The sequence below is a fragment of the Grammomys surdaster genome, unplaced genomic scaffold, assembly GCF_004785775.1.
Source record: "Grammomys surdaster isolate TR1022 unplaced genomic scaffold, NIH_TR_1.0 375, whole genome shotgun sequence".
NCBI classification, from domain to species: Eukaryota; Metazoa; Chordata; class Mammalia; order Rodentia; family Muridae; genus Grammomys; species Grammomys surdaster.
This window is the reverse complement of record NW_021604794.1, coordinates 336,597-355,173: the sequence shown is the minus strand read 5'-3', so window position 1 is coordinate 355,173 and position 18,577 is coordinate 336,597. Positions and strand designations below refer to the sequence as shown.

Here is an 18,577-nt window from a genome sequence, read left to right as displayed (position 1 = left end):
ACACACCTTGCTGTATGTACATACATACACACAGAATAATCAGGGTTAGGTCCAGGGGTAGAGTGCTTGGCTGACAAGTGTGAGCCCCTGTAGTGGAAAGAAAGTCCACAACACCAGGACTGACAGACAGCAAGGCTTCTACCTGCTGAAGGAAGGTAGTGGTAGGGAGATAGGGAGGTTTCAACAAAGTTGCCCAGGGGAATCTGATATGTAGACAAAGCCTCCATGTCTTTACAGAGCGCCCTCCTCTGGACCTAACCTGCATGCATAATATGTTACCCTTGAGATGTCTAATTTAGACTGCCTATCAGACAGGCCCATCAACATACAAGTGACTGGTCTTGCATGAATCTAAAACAATATCCATGTCAAAGAATTCATGTCCACGCTTGGAAGTGTTTACATGCATTCAAAACACTGCTAAGCCCAAAGGTCAAAGAATGAAAAGCAATGTCAGTCCTTCAACAAAGAAACACTTAGATTGTTCAACAAGTCCCCTTTAATGTCTGAATGTCAGTTTTGCTATTAAAAATTATGCTTTTGGGTGTTTATGTTTAGGAGTTATGATAGGGCATTAGAAGAAGCAAGGTGGGGGAATCTACATGTGTAACAGGGACTTCTTCTAAAGGCCATGTGAGGCCATGTCCCTGCAGATGACCACATCCAACAATGAGCATGTCCTTCCTTTTCAGGATGTTTGTAGGGATCATGGAGATGAGGTAGTCACGGGCTGGAGCCAGTCCCTGTGGGCTCATACACTAAAGGAAAAACTTCTGCAACCTCAACTTCCCAACTCTGGAATCATACTGCCTATGTGGCCCCAAGGTACAGACTGGTGACTTATGTCATGTTCGTTCAGTTGTCTTTTTGGTCAAATATGAAAAAAACATCGCATACAAAAAAGAATGTTGTTCACCATGCTGCTGTTCATTTGGGTGGTTGCTTGCCAAACAGGCATAAGGGTTTGATCCCTGGCATCACATGAGGCAGAGGACAGAGGGCAGAGGAAAAGGACAGAGGTAGGAGGTTCAGAAGTTCAAGGCTAGCCTCAGTTATGCATTCCAAGTGCCATCATAATCTATGCTATTTTCTAATAATCTTCCTGGTAGTGATTATGAGGACATTAAAGTCAGGTCTGATGATGATGTACATAGATCTGTGTGTAGTGTTGTGCACAGGAGGTGGTTATGTTTTAATGGGCACACTAACCATCAACTGAGCACCTAGTTTAAACATAGATATCAGGTTTTTAACACTTGCTAAAATACTGTCCACATGGGTTTAAATGACCTACTCTGAAGTCTGAAAATTAAAAGGTACGATGGTTAGTTTTTTAACTACCAACTCAACACAGTCTAGAATCACTTAGGAAGACAGTCTCAATGAGTGAGTATTTCAATCAGGTTGGCCTGTGGGTGTGACTATAGGAGACTGTCTTGACTGCCTTGGTTGGTGGGGGACAACCTTGTTTGAAAACATATGGCAGCATTATCTGTTTTTGGACCCTGTGTAGAAAAGGCTAAGTATCACGTTTAGCATTCTCTCTGACTGTGAAGGTGATGTCACCAGCTGCTGAAGCCTCTGCTGTCTTGATTTCACCACAGGGATAAGACGATAAGCTGGAGCTGTGAACTAAAATTTATCCGTTCTCCCAAGTCACATTCTGTCAGGCATTTTATCATAGCAATGGACATGAGACTGGGTCAGGAGACAGCAAAGTGGCCTCCACCTCAGACTCTTATTGAACATCTCTGCCTCAGTGAACCAATATGCCCTTACCTAAAGCTACACTGACCTGAGCCACCCCAACTTGTTCTCTGTTTTTTAATTTATCTATTTATTTTTTAAAGAAGTAGGTGGTTTAGGGTAGCTGCCCTGGATCCTCTTATGACAAGCAAGCACTCTATTACTGAGCTCTGCCCAGCCCTCTCCTCCTTAGCCATGGCAGCTGAAGCTTCAGAGTGCCCTTGGCTGGCTTCCTATTCCACATTTAAGGGTCCTGGGCTGGACATGCTGCCACGATCCCAACCTATTTTCTTGTCTAGCTGTGACGCTAAGAGCTGCCCTAGGTTCCTTTGTGCAGAGAGGAAATCTCAACTGTCAAAGTTGTAACAATGGGCCAAACAAAGGTAGGGCTATTTCAACATTAGAAGTGAAATAGGGCTCCTAATTCCTTTACTGGTACTTACCTTTTGTTTTCTGGAATGCTCTCCAACAGCATTTGAAGAAAATCCTGAAATAAGAAGAAAGCAAACTATTAAAGCTATCTACAAGTAAATAACTTCCTAACCGTGTTAGCAACCAGAAACTAACTGCTCAATGTACCCAGGGTCCAATCATAACATAACAGATCTGCCCCCTTCACTTCCTCATACCCTCCCTGATCATGTGGTCTTCCTCAGTCTGTACTGAGCAATCTCAACTCCAAGAGGCTCACAGCTAACCTGCAACACACCCGCAGAGCTCCAGAAAGAGGTCAAGATCAACAGGACCAAGACTGGCTGAGGAACAAAGACAGCCCTAGTCTGGAACTCACGGTCCCTTCTCCTCTACTGTGTTCACACAGTCACAGGACATCGCAGGTGTGTCTGCCAGAATGCCACATCATGACTTACAACTCTCTGTAAGCCACTTTCTTTTATTGTGGAAAACCTCAAATAAAAAGCAAAGTAGAATAACTAACCACCCTGTTCAAATAACCAAGTGACCTGCCTTACCCTGCTCATCTTTCCTGCCTTCTGAACTTTTAAGAAATCCCAAATATCGTATTATCCCTAAATGCCTTTGTAAATCTCTCTAAGATTAAAAAAAAAACCCTCTGTCAAGAATAACCACAATATCATAGACCTAAAAATTCAAATAGGAATGTTCATTTGTATTTAATTTCTATCTTTATTGTGGTCACCTTTCAGTTCATCTAATTCTGAAATCCTGACTGGGTCTTAACTAGTATTGTCAGATATAGGACATTCAGTTAATCTGGGAGGATAGATAAACTAAAATAATTGTTCATTTGAAGATAAGACTTAACTATCCTTTTTTTTTTTTTTTTGCTGTTGTTGTTCTGCCTTTTTATTTGCTAAATGTAAATCCCATGGTCAGCTTCTCATCAGGAGGATCAGATGACACAAAGGAGAACGAAGACAAGCACAAAGTGTAACACTGCTGCTATTTAAGGACATCAAACAAATAGGATCCATATCTGGAGGGTTTTCTGCTTGTTTTTACTTTTGCTTATTTTTAAAGCATAGAATCTTTTGCTATGTTAATGTTACATGAATTTCTTTTAATGCAGTAATGAATATAAGTGTTTCTTGTTTTTCTAAGCTTATACAATCACTTTGGTTTTTGAGATAATGTCTCACTGTGTAACCCATGCTGATTCTCCAGACTCAGTCTCCTAATGGCTGGTCTGCATATAGATGTGAGACACAATACCTGGTTGTCCTTGAAGATTTAATGAAGAGAAAATAAACTTTGAAGGCAGGTACAGTGGCACATGCCTGTAATCCTAAGTACTCAGGAGGCTGAGGCAGGAAGATCAGTTAGAGATTGAGGTCAGCCTTGTGAATCCATTTGTTCGTTTGTTTTTAAAGTACATACTCATGTATGAAATTCATAAAAATAAATACATTTAAAAATTAAAAGGTGGTCTTTCAGGTGAAAGTCCAAGTGACCGCACACTATCAGAGTGGAGGACAGGAGGTGCATCCGGACCTTTGCAACACAGCAGATGTGAATACAGAGGAGGAGTGGCCAGCACAGCAGTGTGCATGGCAAGGTGCTCCGTTTCCATCACAACACTGAGTCCATCAGTGATGAGCAAAGCCAGCAGCACATGGGCAGGCTGTCTTTCCAGAGGCACAGGGTGCTCCATAAAAGAAACAATGACTCAAATCCCTCTGACACAGACAACTAAATGGAGGAGAGGCTTATACTGGCTCATAATTTCTGAGGCCTGTTATGACATAGTAGCTGAAGAGGCTCCCATAGTGGTGGCCTGTTCTCATGGTACAGAGGAGGAAGCAGGGCTGGGGCCAGAATAGCTATGATATGCAGGGCCCTGGCTCCTAAGACTTCCACAACTTCCCAAAACATTGCCACCACTCAGAGACCAAGAGTTCAAACAAAAACCTGGGAATAGATGCAGAGAAATGGTGGCTGGAGGTGGCAGCCCCAGATTGTTTACTATCTCACAAATATACCTACTGTAGTCCCTGAGAGGTGCACCACAAAAGTTGCTGGTCCACAAAAGCCATCAAAACAGCAGCAGGTCCCTCTTTCCCTCCCTAGCCTAGGCCACCGCAGTAAAATGTCCCACAGGAGCTGTTGAAAATGGTGGGTTCTATCAAAAAAACATTTCAGACTGCATCCCTCGAAAAATCTGTCCAGGGTGGGGCATCTCCTTTCCTGACTCAGCAGGAGTTGCCCCTTAAGAGCTGTCCACAGTAACAAAACTTTTCCTGTCTCAGCCTACTGCATTAGTCAAACACCACTGGAAGAACTGTCCCACAGGAACTGTCTGCACTAACAGTACCCCCTCTCCAGCCCTACCCTCACCCCTGCCCCACAGAGATGGAGCTTCAGTAAAAGTCAGCTGAAGCCAGGAAGGACTTCTCATCCTAACCCATGGGCCTGATGCAAGGGGAAGGGAGGAAAACAAAACAAAACAAGCCACCAACCCCTGTACAGGAAAGCCCACCAATCCCTGATATTCCCAAATTTAGGACTTGAAATCCCACCAATCTGGAAATCTCTGTCCTGAAAAGCTCTGCCCCCTCAGAAATCCTATATAATCCCTACTCTTTATCCAATTCCCTGGTGTCCGCTCCTGGGAGCAGATGGCAGCCACCCCTGGATTCGTTCCTTCACACCCTGGACCCTCCAATAAAAGAAAAAAAGAAGCAATGAAGAGAAGAAGTGAAGAGAAGGAGTGGGGTTGAGGCTCCTGAGCTCCCTAGCGCAGCTGGGGATCCCCTCTCCTGGGAGCTGCAACACCTCTGATTAGGAGGCTCCTCTCAGAGCTATGTGGTTCCTGGGCTCCTGTGTCTCACGATGCCCTTCCCTTGGGACACATCCCACTGCAGAGCTGTAAGGTTCCTGGGCTTTTGTGTCTCAGGATGCCCTTCTACTGGGACACCTTCCCTTGTCAGAGTTGTATGGTTCCTGGGCCTCTGAGTTCCAGGATACCCTCCCATCCAAGCAGAAATACTTATACCCACAGTGGACATATAGAAAAACCTGCTGAGGAAAAAGAGTACTTGTATTTAGAATGTGATGAATTATTTTCCCCTTGAGGTTCTTTTGTGGGGGTGAGGGTTGTGCATTTGTGCATGTGGAGACCAGGAGTTAGCCTTGGGTGTCATTCCTCAGGAGCATCCGCTTGGTTGAGTGGATCTCTCACTTGGCTAGGCTGGCTGGTCAGCAGTCTCCGAGAATCTGTCTCCCCCTCCCTAGTGCTGAGACTACAAGATGTGCCATCATACCTGCTTTTATACCTGGGTCCTCATGCTTGCACATCAAGTACTTTACACCCACCAAGCCTTGGCTTGAGGGTCTTAAAGTCATTATTTTTATTATTTTAATAAATACCAGGACTGAGGAAACAGGTCAGTAGTATTCATCTATTATTTTAAAAAAACATTTTGCAGAATGTTGCCTTAGTTATTTATCATGATGCAATAGATCCCATTGTAAATCACTATATTAGTGGATCACTGACTTATTGACAAGATTTGAGTCTTAAAAATCCAAGAACTATAATATATAATTATAACTCTAATTATAACTTCTTACTAATTTCACCCCATTATGTCTGTATAGTACCTACAAACTTATCTCCTATTTTCCTAGTAATTTATGCTCAATTATGTGGAGGGAAGATGACAGTAACTTAATAGCAAGGGGGAAGAATGTAATTGCTTGAAAAGCAGGAAATTCAGAGTTAACCTTAATTCTACCCTTTCACATTTTCAAGTTACAACTGGCTCCACAGCCCCTCCCCTTTTGATAGGATTGTAAGCACAAGAATCTGGAAATTCTGGGTAGATACAGGGTGGTGGAGGAGGTCCCTGTAAAAACCTCTTCCTTCTCGTTTTTATTTTTTCTTTATTTTATTTTATATTTTTTATTGGATATTTTATTTTATTTACCCCATCCTCCCCCCACCCCCACCCCCACCCCCCGCCCACCCAGGAACTCCCTATCCAATCTCCCTTCCTCCTGCTTCTCTGTGAATGTGCCCCTACCTACCCCCCCACTCCCACCTCCCCACCCTCGAATTCCCCCACACATGGCGTCCAGCTTTCATGGGACCAAGGATCTCTTTTCCCACCTATGCCCGACAGAGCCATCCTCTCTTACAAATACAGCTAGAGCAATGGATCCCTCCCTAAGTGCTCCCAGGCTGGTGGTTTAGACCCTGGGGGCTCTGGTTGGTTGGTATTGTTGCTCTCCTCATGGGGCAGCAAACCCTTTCAGCTCCTACAGTCTTCACTCTAACTCCTCCATTGGGGACCCCTTGATCAGTTCAATGGTTAGCTGTGAGCATCCGCCTTTGCATATGTCAAACTCTGGCAGACCTCTAAGGACACAGCTATATCAGGCTCCTGTCAGTATGCACTTCCTGACATTCACATTAGCGTCTACCTTTGATGACGGCACATGGGATGGATACCCAGGTGGAATGGTCTCCAGACAGCCCCTCCTTCAGTTTCTGTCCCATACTTTGTCTCCATATTTTGCTCCCTTGAGTATTTTGTTACTCCTTCTAAGAAGGACTGAAGTACCCCTACTTGGTCTTCCTTCTTCATGAGCTTCATTCATGTGGTCTGTGAGTTGAATCTTGGGTATTTCAAGGTTCTGGGCTAATATCCAATAATCAGTGAGTAAATACTATGTGTGTTCTTTTGTGATTGGGTTACCTCACTCAGGATGATATTTTCTAGTTCCATCCATTTACCTAAGAATTTCTTGAATTCATTGTTTTTAATAGCTGAGTAATACTCCATTGTGTAAATGTACGACTTTTTTTTTTTATCCATTCCTTTGTTGAAGGACATCTTTGTTCTTCTGGTTATTATAAATAAGGCTGCTATGAACACAGTAGAGAATATGTCCTTGTTATATGTTAGAGCATCTTCTGGGTATATGCCCAGCAGTGGTATAGCTGGGTCCTCAGGTAATGCTATGCCCAATTTTCTGAGGAACCACCAGACTGATTTCCAAAGTGGTTGCACCATCTTGCAATCCCACCAACAATGGAGGAGTGTTCCTCTTTCTCCACATTCTTGCCAACATCTACTATCACCTGAGTTTTTGATATTAGCCATTCTGACTGGTGTGAGATGGAATCTCAGTGTTGTTTTGATTTGCATTCCCCTGATGATGAACATTTCTTTAGGTGCTTCTTGGCCATTCGATATTCCTCAGTTGAGAATTTTTGTTAAGCTCTATATCCCATTTTTAAAATAGGGTTATTTGGTTGTCTGTAGTCTAATTTCTTGAGTTCTTTGTATATATTGGATATTAGCCCTCTATCAGATGTAGGGTTGGTAAAGATCTTTTCCCAATCTGTTGGTTGCCCTTTTGTCCTGCCTCCTAGTAGGCTGCCATTCTAGAGAGCCTGTCAATTCCTGCCTTCAAGGGTAGACTGGAGGCAGCTCATCAGCTAGCTGGAGGCTAAAATTAGTGCCTAAGATCACACAGACAAAACATGTGGGGCATCTCCAAGATGTCTCCTGAGAATTGCAATGTGCTCCTGTGATCTACCCCATTTGAGACACTTGTTTCTCATCTGAAGTCTTTAAAACATCTATGTCCAGAACTGACCCAGTTGGTTCCTCTTACTCCTTTTAGAGAACCCAAAACTGCTCACACAGCTCCTGCTTTCCTGCTCTCTTGCAGGCTGCCATTGCCCTGGGTGCTCTTTTGAGAGTCATCCCTCCCAACTCACTGCCTGCTGAAACAGAAACAAATACTCTCAGGAAGCTGCCTTCCCTCACTGGCTCCTCTGCTCCCTTCTGAGTTTTGAGGAGGAAGTTAGACATTATAATTGGATGAGTCCCAATGGGACTAAGATGTGAGCCTGCAGGGGAAGGTCACTGTGATCCTGAAACAGGACAAGAGCGGCTGGTAGACTAACAATATTGAAATCCTAGAGTTCAGAGGGGGGAGGGACAAAGAAGCTGAGCAAAGAATAACTAAGTAGCAGAGTAAACAAAAACAACCTACACAACACATAAAAATTATCTAATAATATAAAAAAAGCAAAAGCATGCCCAATAGCTTCTGAATAAGGACAGAGGGACAGCCTACTGGCATAAACTTCAAAGAGGGGAGCCAGGGAAAGATCAAGTGATTTTGTCAGTTTCTAGTTGGCATGCTGCACCTCCTCAGCTCTCAGGCTTAGAAGCTGAGAAACTAGTGAATTTCCAAAAATCCCATAAATTCTCAAATACCTAAATATTTGCAAAGAGATAGGGATTTATCATTCCTTTTTTCTAGGCATGGAGGGCCTAAAGCGTTTGCTGGAGAGATACACAAATGTGAGAATTAAGCCATGAGGACAACTGGCTGTGAGCACCTGCAGAGGTCCCAGGTGCCCTCCTCATCTGAGGAGCAACCAAGAGACTGTATGGACACTGGTCATGAGGGGCAGTCCCCACATTCCAGGAGTAAGGAGTCAACTTCTTCCAACGAGTGCCATGTGCAAACGCTGCAGCTCTGCACCCCACCTACCCGTAACTCCCACCTGTCAGACCAGAGAGGGTGTGGGGAACAAGCCTGAAGTCAGTGGGAACCAGAGATGACCTTCCAGCACATGGGGGAATACATAAAAGGTCAGGGCAGGGCTCTCCATGCTGAGACTGACGGGCAGCGAAGAGGAGCACAACCCATGTGAGGAGAGGAGCAGAGAGCGGCTAACAGACACAGAAAACAGTCCTGAGGAAAACATAACCCAAGGAGCAGAGGGCAACCCTCTACAAAATACCATAATAAAAAAAGGCAGCAAAAATTCAGCTATGACAAAAAGAGAAAGAGAAAAGAGACGGGACTCTGATTTCAGGGCAGCAAACAAAGAACCATAGCAACACACTCCAGGAACATGAATAGTAAAGATGTGGTAACAAGTGCTGGGGAGGCACAGGCTTAGCCAAGCGCTTGCTTATCACATGCCTGTAACCAGGTGCAGTAATGCACACTGGCTATTCCAGCCCTTATGAGGTGGAGGCCAATCAGAAGTTCAAGGTTGCCATAGCCACCCTAGGAGTTTGAGGCCAGCCTGGGCCATCTGAGACTATCTCAAAAGAAAGAGAAAATAGGGGGATAAAGGCTATTTAATAATAAAGAAATGTTAGAGAGAAAGACAGGCTATGAATATGACAAAGATGAAAGCAACTGTCTAATGTGTGCACGGCAGACAAAGAGGAGTGGCTGCAACATGGAAACTCAGAATCTTACAAGGAGAGAAATAAGACCAAATATGCAGTTAAAGCCAAGCATGGCAATGCAGGTCTGTATTATCAGTACTGAGGAAGCTGAGGCAGGAGGATCACAAATTCAAAGCCAGCCTGAGCTACATAGCAAGATCCTTCTTTCAAAACACAAAACAAAGTATACTTAAGACAACTGCACTGAAGAGTAGAATCTAAGACTAAAAAGGAGAAGGAATAGTGCAGAATCATGCACATGAGGGCCACTGAGATCGCTCAGCAGACGAAGGAGCTTGCTGCCAAACCTTAGGACGAGAGTTTAATACATAGAATCCACATGGTGGAAGGAAAGAAGAGACTCCACAACAGTCCTCTGAACTCCACATTTGTACCAGAGCACACCCAAACACAGACACACACAAACACACAATCTCTCTTTCTCTCTCTCAGTGTTAAACAATTCTTTGAAAGAATCATGCACACCCACTCATTTGTAGTTAAATCTCTGAGTTCAAAATAAAGATCTCTGGGACTGAAGAGATGAGTCAGAGGTGAAGAGTACTACTGACTGCTTTTTCACAGAATGCAGGCTCAATTCCCAGCACCCACACAGCTGTTAACAAGTGTCTGTGACTATAGTTCCAGGTGACCTGACATCCTCACACAGACATATATGCATGTGAAACACCAGTACACATAACATAAAAATAAATAAAAGAAAAGATAAAGATTTCTTCTGTGATCTAAGTGCTATAAACAGGAAAAGCAGGCAGCTTCCAAAGTCTCAGAGCAGCGATCAGTGCTAGAAGGCAGCTGAGCAATGTCTAGCAAGTTCCAAGGAGTGAATGTGTGGCCGAGGAAAATTTAAACCTAGCTATTTTGTGACACAGACAAGAGGTATGCATTCTTAAACAGTAAGAACCCAGAAACCACGCAGCCTGGGAAGCTTCAACTTGAACATCAATTTGATAATGAAATTGAGCCAACAAAGAGCTGAATCAAAATAAAATGTTCTCGAATCTAGAAGCATGGTTAAGTGGTGGTGAATACTAAAATCCTTTATGCTGGCAAAGCAAACCTTAACAATGTAACAGTAACAACTGAAAATGAAAGAATTGGAGACATAACAGAAGGATTGAGCCACCTATTCTGTCTTTAAAAACAAACAAACAAGCAAAATCACTTCTGTTTTTAGCTTTTGAGACAGGTCTCATTCCCTCCTTGGTTAGCCTGGAACTTGCTTCGCATCCTGGCTAGACTGAAACTCAGGGAATCACAGCCATGCTCCTCCCCCTCCCCAGGTGCAAGCATGATGGAAAAATCACACTTGGAATCAGGATACCATATTTGTAGCGATGCTTCTTAACAGAATTGTCTAGCAAAAGTTTTGTTTCATGCTACCATAAACTCACTTTAGTTTCCCTTTTCACTAAACTTGGGTAAATGATATCCTGGAAGCACATACAAGCCAGGTATGGTGGTGCACACTTGCAATCTCAGCTTTTAGGAGGCAGGAGTATTAGAGACAGTCAAGGCTAGCCTGAGCTGTATAATAAAACCGTCTCAAAAAAGTAAACATCAAAACAAAATAAAAATAATAACAAGAAAAAGCAGAAAGCAACAAACATTGACAAGTAAGGACACAGGGAAATCTGTGAGAATGAAGTCATGTGACCCTGAAGAACAGTGTGGGGGTTTCAGAAAATTTGTTCAAAGAATCAGCCCTACCACTGCTGAAAAACTGTCTTGGTTGGCAAAGCACATGGCAGGTAAGCACAGGGACCTGGGTTCAGCTCTCAAGCATCCAGACAAGCCAGTATAGAAAGATGGAATGTTCCACAGATTTATGCCTGTTGCCCAGAGTGGGGCTTAACCCATGTGGTGGTTTGACCCAGGGAGTTGCACTATTAGGAGGTATAACCTTGTTGGAATAGGTTTGGCCTTTTTAGAAGAAGTGTGTCACTGTGGATGTGGGCTTTAAGACCCTCATCATAGCTGCCTGGAAGCTAGTATTCTGCTAGCAGCCTTCAGATGAAGATGTAGAACATCCCTGCCTGGATGCTGCCATGCTTTCTGACATGATGATAATGGACTCAATCTCTGAGCCTGTAAGTCAGCCCCAATTAAATGTTGTCTTTATAAGAGTTGCTTTGGTCCTTGTCTGTTCACAGCAGTAAAACCTTAACCAAGACACTCCACCAAGCCGGACTTCGCTGTGATAAGTTTTATTTTATATATATTTCTCCATAAAATTTGAGCAAAAAATAAATTTTCAAAAGGCATGTAGGCCCCTGAACTGGCTCAATAGTAGATAACAGCACTTGATGCTAAGCCTGATGACTCAAGTTCAATCTTGAGATTCACATGGGAAAGGGGGAGAACATGTTGTTCCCTGACCCACGCACACACGCACGCATGCACGCACGCATGGACACCCACACCCACGCAGGCAGGCAGGCAGGCACGCACGCACGTATGCATGCGCGCACAATGAAAGAATGATATTCAACAGAATGAAAGGGCAAAATCACTTTAGTCAAGGGCTTTGTTACTACTTGGGGCATTATTTGTTTTGGTGTGTGTGTGTTGAATGCACATAAGTGTAAGTGAACATGCCTTCATGTGTGGAGCCCATAGTGTTTGGTGTCCTCTTTTAATACTACCATCCTTGTTCCCTGGAGGTGCCTGGGTCTTATCTTCCTCTGCTGGACTTGTCCCCAGTGATTCCCCTGCCTCTGTGCCCCCTCAGTGCTGTGCTACAGGTGTGTGTGGGGCCCAGGATTGCTGCATGGGTGCTGGGAGGTGACGTCTAGTTTTCCTGCTTTCACAGTGAGCCTCTGAGCTGCTGGCCAAGGTGACTCTGAGGTTGCAGCCTCAGAAGGAAACAAGCTTGCCCAGATGACTCCAGCAGGACTGTGTGGTTTTATAAGGTCCCTCAGAATGCAACTGTGTTTGGTGGTGAACAGTTTGAAGTTACAGTGGGTTCTTATATTACCAGGAGCTCACATTCCCCAAATACACATCCTTTGAGTCCACGTCACTAGCCCCCTCTTTCTCGCAGTAAATATAACAGTAAATTCTCTACCTTTGGGCACTGACATAATCTAATCCCCGCAAGCTGCAGCCCCTCTAGTAACTCTGTGAGTTCACCAGGATCCCATGAGTTACCTGGGAAAGAATCAACTGCCCATGAAACAGGTGCACAAATTTTCTTAAAAATGGAAAATAAGTTTCCTCTCCAAGTGTTCTGGCTAGGAACCGAAGAAGGAAGTAGCCCTGGGAGAAGAAAGATAGACAACAAGATGGCATCAGGGGTCATCACAATTGCTTACAGAGTCTTCTGTGAGGCACTAGTGCATCCAGAATGTGCTGCCTTCTCTGACCAGGGAGGCTGGGCTTGGCGATGAAGGGTGGACTTCAGAGCCCACAACAAGAACTCTGTTAACGTCATAACTACCTCTGCTTAGACCCTGCAAGGAGGAGAGGCCCAGAGCCTTCACTCCAGGTCCAGTTCATACCGGGTTTTACAGCAGGAAACTGGCTTCCTTAGGCTGGGTCCTTCTGAAAATGGCCTTGTTTAGAGGCTTTCAGTGTTGTTAACCTGCAAATACTCAGTCTAGGTCCACTGAGATACTGTTACAGAGGTGGAGACCCTTTCCTTTGCCTCAGCTGTGCTACTCATGATGTTCCTGTATGGCCACAGGAGTGCTGTCCTGTCACTAATGGCTGTAGCCATCAGGCACACTTACCTTTAAGTAATGAACCTGCATAAAGCCCTTCTCTGGATTAAGTCCATGCTTGACAACAGATGCACCTGAAGCACTCACGTGGCCCGTCTCCTCTTTGTTGGGTCTGAAACAACACAGTATCACTTGTCTAAGTGCAATGCGTTCATACCTCACTGGTCCATTACCTTTCATCTCTTAGTTTCAGACTTGTGCAGCTGTGCCTTACTTCAGCTCAACAGTTCCAGGTATAATTGAAAACAGTTTACATTACAAACTCATACACTCAGCAAGAAGGATTTATACTCAGTCTGGAACCCGAGGTTGGCTATTGGCAATATTTTAAGGTACCTTATCCAAGATGAAAGCCTGCCAGGCCCTCCAGGAATCTTAAGCTCCAACATGAATTATTTATCACTGTAAACACCTTCTTGGTGAGGAAATCGGGCTGGAAGATGCAATGGCAGATGTAGCTCACTTGGGAAAATTATGAGTGTGTGTACATGCGTCTGCATTGGCATGCATGTGTGTGTAAGTGTGTGTGTGTGTGTATGTGTGTTAATTGTAAAGAGTCCCATCACATGATCTACACTTAATAATTAAGTTTCCTTTAGGATATATTTGCATGCTGAACCCACCTGGGAAGCATAAAACCAAGCACAGGAAAGGTCCTAGAAGCTCTTGTTTTGGGGACAGGTAGGACATTAGTGATCACACACTCATTTCATAAATGAGCGTGCATCCAGGGTGTGACACTTTGCTGTGGGCTTGTACTGACATGTAGATTAAACCACTGCCTCATTATCCAGCAAGGTACTTCCCACCACGTCCTTAGTTTTCCTAAAATGCCATAGGTCCTTTGGAAGAATGTGTGTTAATGCCAGACAAGAGGAGGAATGGTAAGAGGGCCAGCACAGAAAGGTGGGGCTTTGGGATCTAAGTGGGATGGTTTATTATCAGCCATTCTTCTTTGTCTTCTGGACCTGTTGAGCTAGGTCTCACTGTGTTGGCCCTGGCTGGCCCAGAACACAAGGCTGCCTGTGCCTCCCTCCCAAAGCCTGCTCAGGGGATGCACTGCCACACCCCACTTAACCTTTCTCTTTCTTATCTATTACTACACAGGTTGCAGAAGCTCTTGAACTTTCAGTTTATTAATTAGAAAGGTTGAAGTGATTCTACTGTCAGGTCTAGGTCCTATGCAAACCCCTCAACAAGGACCATGAATATAATAATTACTTTTTCAATATAGTAAGATATTCTAAATTGCTTTGCAAAAAGAATTCCTTAGTAACTTTTAGTGGAATATCCTGGAACATAGTTCTAGCTGACATGAAGCTCAAAACTAGCAGGTTCCTGAAGCTAAGGCAGTAAGAATGAGCAGTTGTGGGAGCTGACTCCAGAGTTTCAATCTCTCTCCTGCATCCTGAACTTCCATGAACACATTCTTGAATCATGCACCCCTTTTGTCTTCAGGAGTCCACCGACCACACACACACACACACACACACACACACACACACATGCTCAGGCCTCTGCCTTCAGGCCCTTCTGAAGCCCAGACAACGATTTGAATGAGGAAGTCACAATAGCTTTGCCAGGGAAGTCCCATCACCCTAAGAACAGCTTCTCAAGGCCAAGCTTCCCTGCTCTAGTGGTGAAGAACTCACTACAAGGTTCTTACGCTTCTGTGCTCAGAACTAAGACTACTAAAGGGGAGGAGACAGTGATGCAAATCTCTGTTCATTTATTGGCTAGCTTCCAGCTCCAGTTCCCAGTGACACCTTTAATGGCTGTTTTTCCCTTTGCCTAGAAAAGATTCTTTATAGGTTCCTAGCAGGGATACAAGTTCTCAGAGATTGCTGTTAAAGTGGACATAGAGTGAAAGCAAGCAGGGCACAGGCAAGCTCTGCAAGACTCAGGAGGAGGCTTTCATGAGGAAAGATACTCCATCAGCAGAGACCATGAGTTTCTGTCTGTAGGATACCTGTCACATGTCATGGCGCCAGCTCTATGCAGAGACACAACACAGAAAAAAGCAGGAACCAAATCTAGGCCTGCCACTCACAGTCACACAGAGGAAGCTCTCACACCAACCTGGAGCACACACAGATGCACCTTCCCGCCTTCTGCTCTAGACTCCCTGGGCCTCGAAACACTGGCCTCTAGCAACAGATGGGAAGTCAGATGCCTTACAGAGGGTGAAAACAGGCTAAATGCAAGATTTCTGAGATGATCACAGACTGTTTCTAAGTGAATAGTACAACTCCCTAGAGTAATCTAGCAAAGATGTGTGCATTTTACTGCATGTGTTTTATTTTAATTTAAAATGTTAGGGAAAAGCTGAGTGTTCTGGTGAATGTCTAAAGTCCCAGTATCTTAGAGGCTGGAGCAGGAAGAGACAATGTGAAGCTAGGCAGAGCTACAAAGTGAGATTCTGTCTCAACAGAACCCAATCAGATAAATGAAATCCTAAAAAGGAAGCTTTTTAAAAGTTAAGAAAATATATGCAAATAAAGCAGTACTCACTTTCCCTCAGATCAGGGACACATGTGCAGAAAGGTGTTTACAACTTTTATTCCACTAACACAGGACTAGAAACAAACACAAGGGGAGAGCAATGGCGGAAGGGGGTAAGGGGGAGGGTAGGGGAGGACTTGGAGAAGCATTTGCTTCTCTTACAGAAGAAATCTGCTTACTACTATACTTCTGCCCACTTACCCTCAACCATAGATGACAGAGGAAGGTGTAACAGCCACTTTGCAACCACAAGGCAGTAAGTCAGTGTACTCAGAGGGTAGAAAGAATAAACCAAGGTAAACCTCTTGGGCATAAACTGAGCCCCACATTAGCCCAGACTGCCTGCATCTGGCTGCTTCTTGTGTAAGAAACATATTCACCAAGTACTGAGGTCAAATTTCCTTTACAGTCCATTATCCATACCCAGATTCACACATGGTGGATAGAAAGCTGGAGCAGTGCTAACAGCAACATAGCCTGGGTAAAGACCAGGGAGTCTGTGCTGTGCACTCCTGCATCCTCTTCAGCACCCCCCCTCCCTTACAAGAACCTGATGAGGAAAGGGTTATGAGGATGCCTTTACAAGCTGAAGAACAAGGGTGGGTAGAGAAGAACTCAAAGACGGCCAGTGGCCAGTCAGATCCCAGGCATAGGCTACATGGACTCCAGAGCTTCCTCGAGAGGCAGGCCCTTACCTGGCCCTGCAAAATCCTCAGGAGAGAGCCAGAGGCCCATCCTCAGGAGAGAGCCAGAGGCCCATCAGTTTCCTTCTTAGAAGCTTTCTTTTCTCACTGCACAGTCTATGATGAAGTTCATAGAACTAAAACCACTGCATAAAAGCAAAGTGTTAGTCATGCTGCCGCTAGCAGACTCCAGTTTACCCCTTGCCTGACATGCATGGAATGTGGTGGATCAAGTTACCAAGGTCGTCTGGGCTCATATGCTCTTGGTTTCTGTTGCACCTGGCACCAAATACAACAACTGAGGTGAACACGACCTTTCTTGACTCTACCCTGCCTCTCCTGCACACTCACAGAAGCCATCTGAATATTTCCTGAGTGATGGTTATTATATCTGACCCACAGGAATAGAAGAGATGGTTATATCTGACCCATTTGGAAAGAAGAACCTTAAGAAAGGTCTAGTCCTTTTCAGCTATGGTCAAGGGTGGAATTAAGAGACCAGCCTCTGTGAGGTGCTTAGACGGTCTTTTTGGTTATGTCTGTCCTGCCCAGCGCACACAGATTAACTGCCAGCATTGCTTCTTGTCCTTGTGGGAGTCAGCTGCCAACTGTCACTATATGCTCACTGATCTCTACCTACTTGTCAAAGGTAGCCAACCCAACAAGGAGCAGAGCTTCATTTACACTCTAACAACAAAGAAGTCAAACAGTCAAACTCTAAGTAGAAACTGGCTTCTAGGTGCCATCTGAAGTCCATAGGCACCTTGAAGACCAACAGGCGAAGTGCATGCTGGCTAAACACTTGGCTGTGAACACTGTCTTTGCCACGTGCAGCCCCATAAAGCAGCGCTCCCTCATCAGCAAAATCAAGAGATGTGGCTACTGAGATGGCTCAGTGCAGGCATGGATGAACCCTGTACCCACACAAGTGCCAGGTGGGAAGTGGGGACGGGTAGATGGATGGATAGAAGCATGCTGGATAGATCGGCTAGATCGAGGAGATCCTGCCTCAGTGCACAAGGTGCAGAGAGAGGTCAGAGAAGACAAGCCAGAGGCATGCATGTAGACAAGTGCTTATACAGTACGCACCACACACACAGACACAGACACAGACACACACACACACACAGAGGCCAAGGGGACAGCAATAGTGACTTTGGCACCTCAGTGGGCTGCAGTATCCAGGAAAACTGAGTGAGAGTTCCTGCCGACCTTTAGTAAGCACTGTACGAAGCTACACCAGTCATGAGGACACATTCTGATCCACACCCAGAAAATACCAGAGAAACTTCAGACAGGCCGGTCCTTGGGAAGGCAAGGCTGCCAGCGTGCAGCTAAGACTGGTAACTGGGACCGGCTGCAGAGTAGGGACACAAGATCCTTCCTGACATCTAAAATCCTTCCAAAAAATAAAAACAGGGCTAGCAAGATTGTCCAATTGGCAAAGTGCTTACTTTACAGGCACAAGGACCTGAGTTCAAGCCCCAGAACTCAGAACACTGAAGGGGAAAATCCAAGCGTGTGGTGGTGCTTATTTGCAGTTTCAGAGCTGGAGAAGCAGAGAAAGGTGGGTCCCTGGTGGTCCTCAGTCAGTCAGTCTAGCGAACTTGGCAAGCTTCAGGCCACTGAAAAACTCTTGTCTTAAAAACAAAAACAACCACCACCACTACCACCACCATCCCCCCCCCCCCAGACACTATTGTATACAAATGCAGCCTTAATGTAGTCTTTGCAGCCTTTGTCTTTAAGCTGTTCCCTGATCCTCCTCCTCATCACACAAAAAGAAGCAGTGAAATCCCAGTGCTGCTTAAGACTGTAGAGAGCTGCACCCACCCTTAACCCCTACAGCCCACAGCACTCTGGGAAGAACTGGAGAGCTGAGTAAAATAGCAGATGTAGGGGATCCAGAGGTAAGGACGGGCTATTTGGTTTTTGCAACACCTTTGTGTATAAAATGTGCAAAAGGAACAAAGACTTGCTACCAGCTTGCACTTGCAGCATCAGTAAAGCGAGCAGAGCAAAAGCCGTGTGCACCTTTAACTAATACTGTATGGGGGACTGTAAGCTTACCAAATGGATTTAACCATTAGTTGGCTTGGAGGAGCTTCCTAGCATGACCATTTGCCTGCACTAGACGCACGCAGCCAGTGGGGTATCTATCACTCTAATGCTGCTGGCAAGGGCAATTGCTAAGATGATTTGGGGCAGAAGGAGGTGT

At 44.8% G+C, this 18,577-nt stretch overlaps 1 protein-coding gene across 3 annotated transcripts in view; it reads right to left on the bottom strand.

The window, feature by feature from the left end:
• Aopep (aminopeptidase O (putative)) overlaps positions 1-18,577 on the bottom strand; it is a 298,386-nt gene that overhangs the window by 93,682 nt on the left and 186,127 nt on the right. For all 3 annotated transcript variants that reach the window (XR_003713119.1, XM_028781229.1, XM_028781230.1), the window contains exons 8-10: positions 13,184-13,286; positions 12,603-12,710; positions 2,190-2,233 (exon numbers count right to left, since the gene is read on the bottom strand). Coding sequence is in view for 2 of the 3 variants with exons in the window: in XM_028781229.1 (XP_028637062.1) it covers positions 2,190-2,233; positions 12,603-12,710; positions 13,184-13,286 (255 nt within the window). In the remaining variant the exon portion in view is untranslated. The remainder of the gene's footprint in view (positions 1-2,189; positions 2,234-12,602; positions 12,711-13,183; positions 13,287-18,577) is intronic.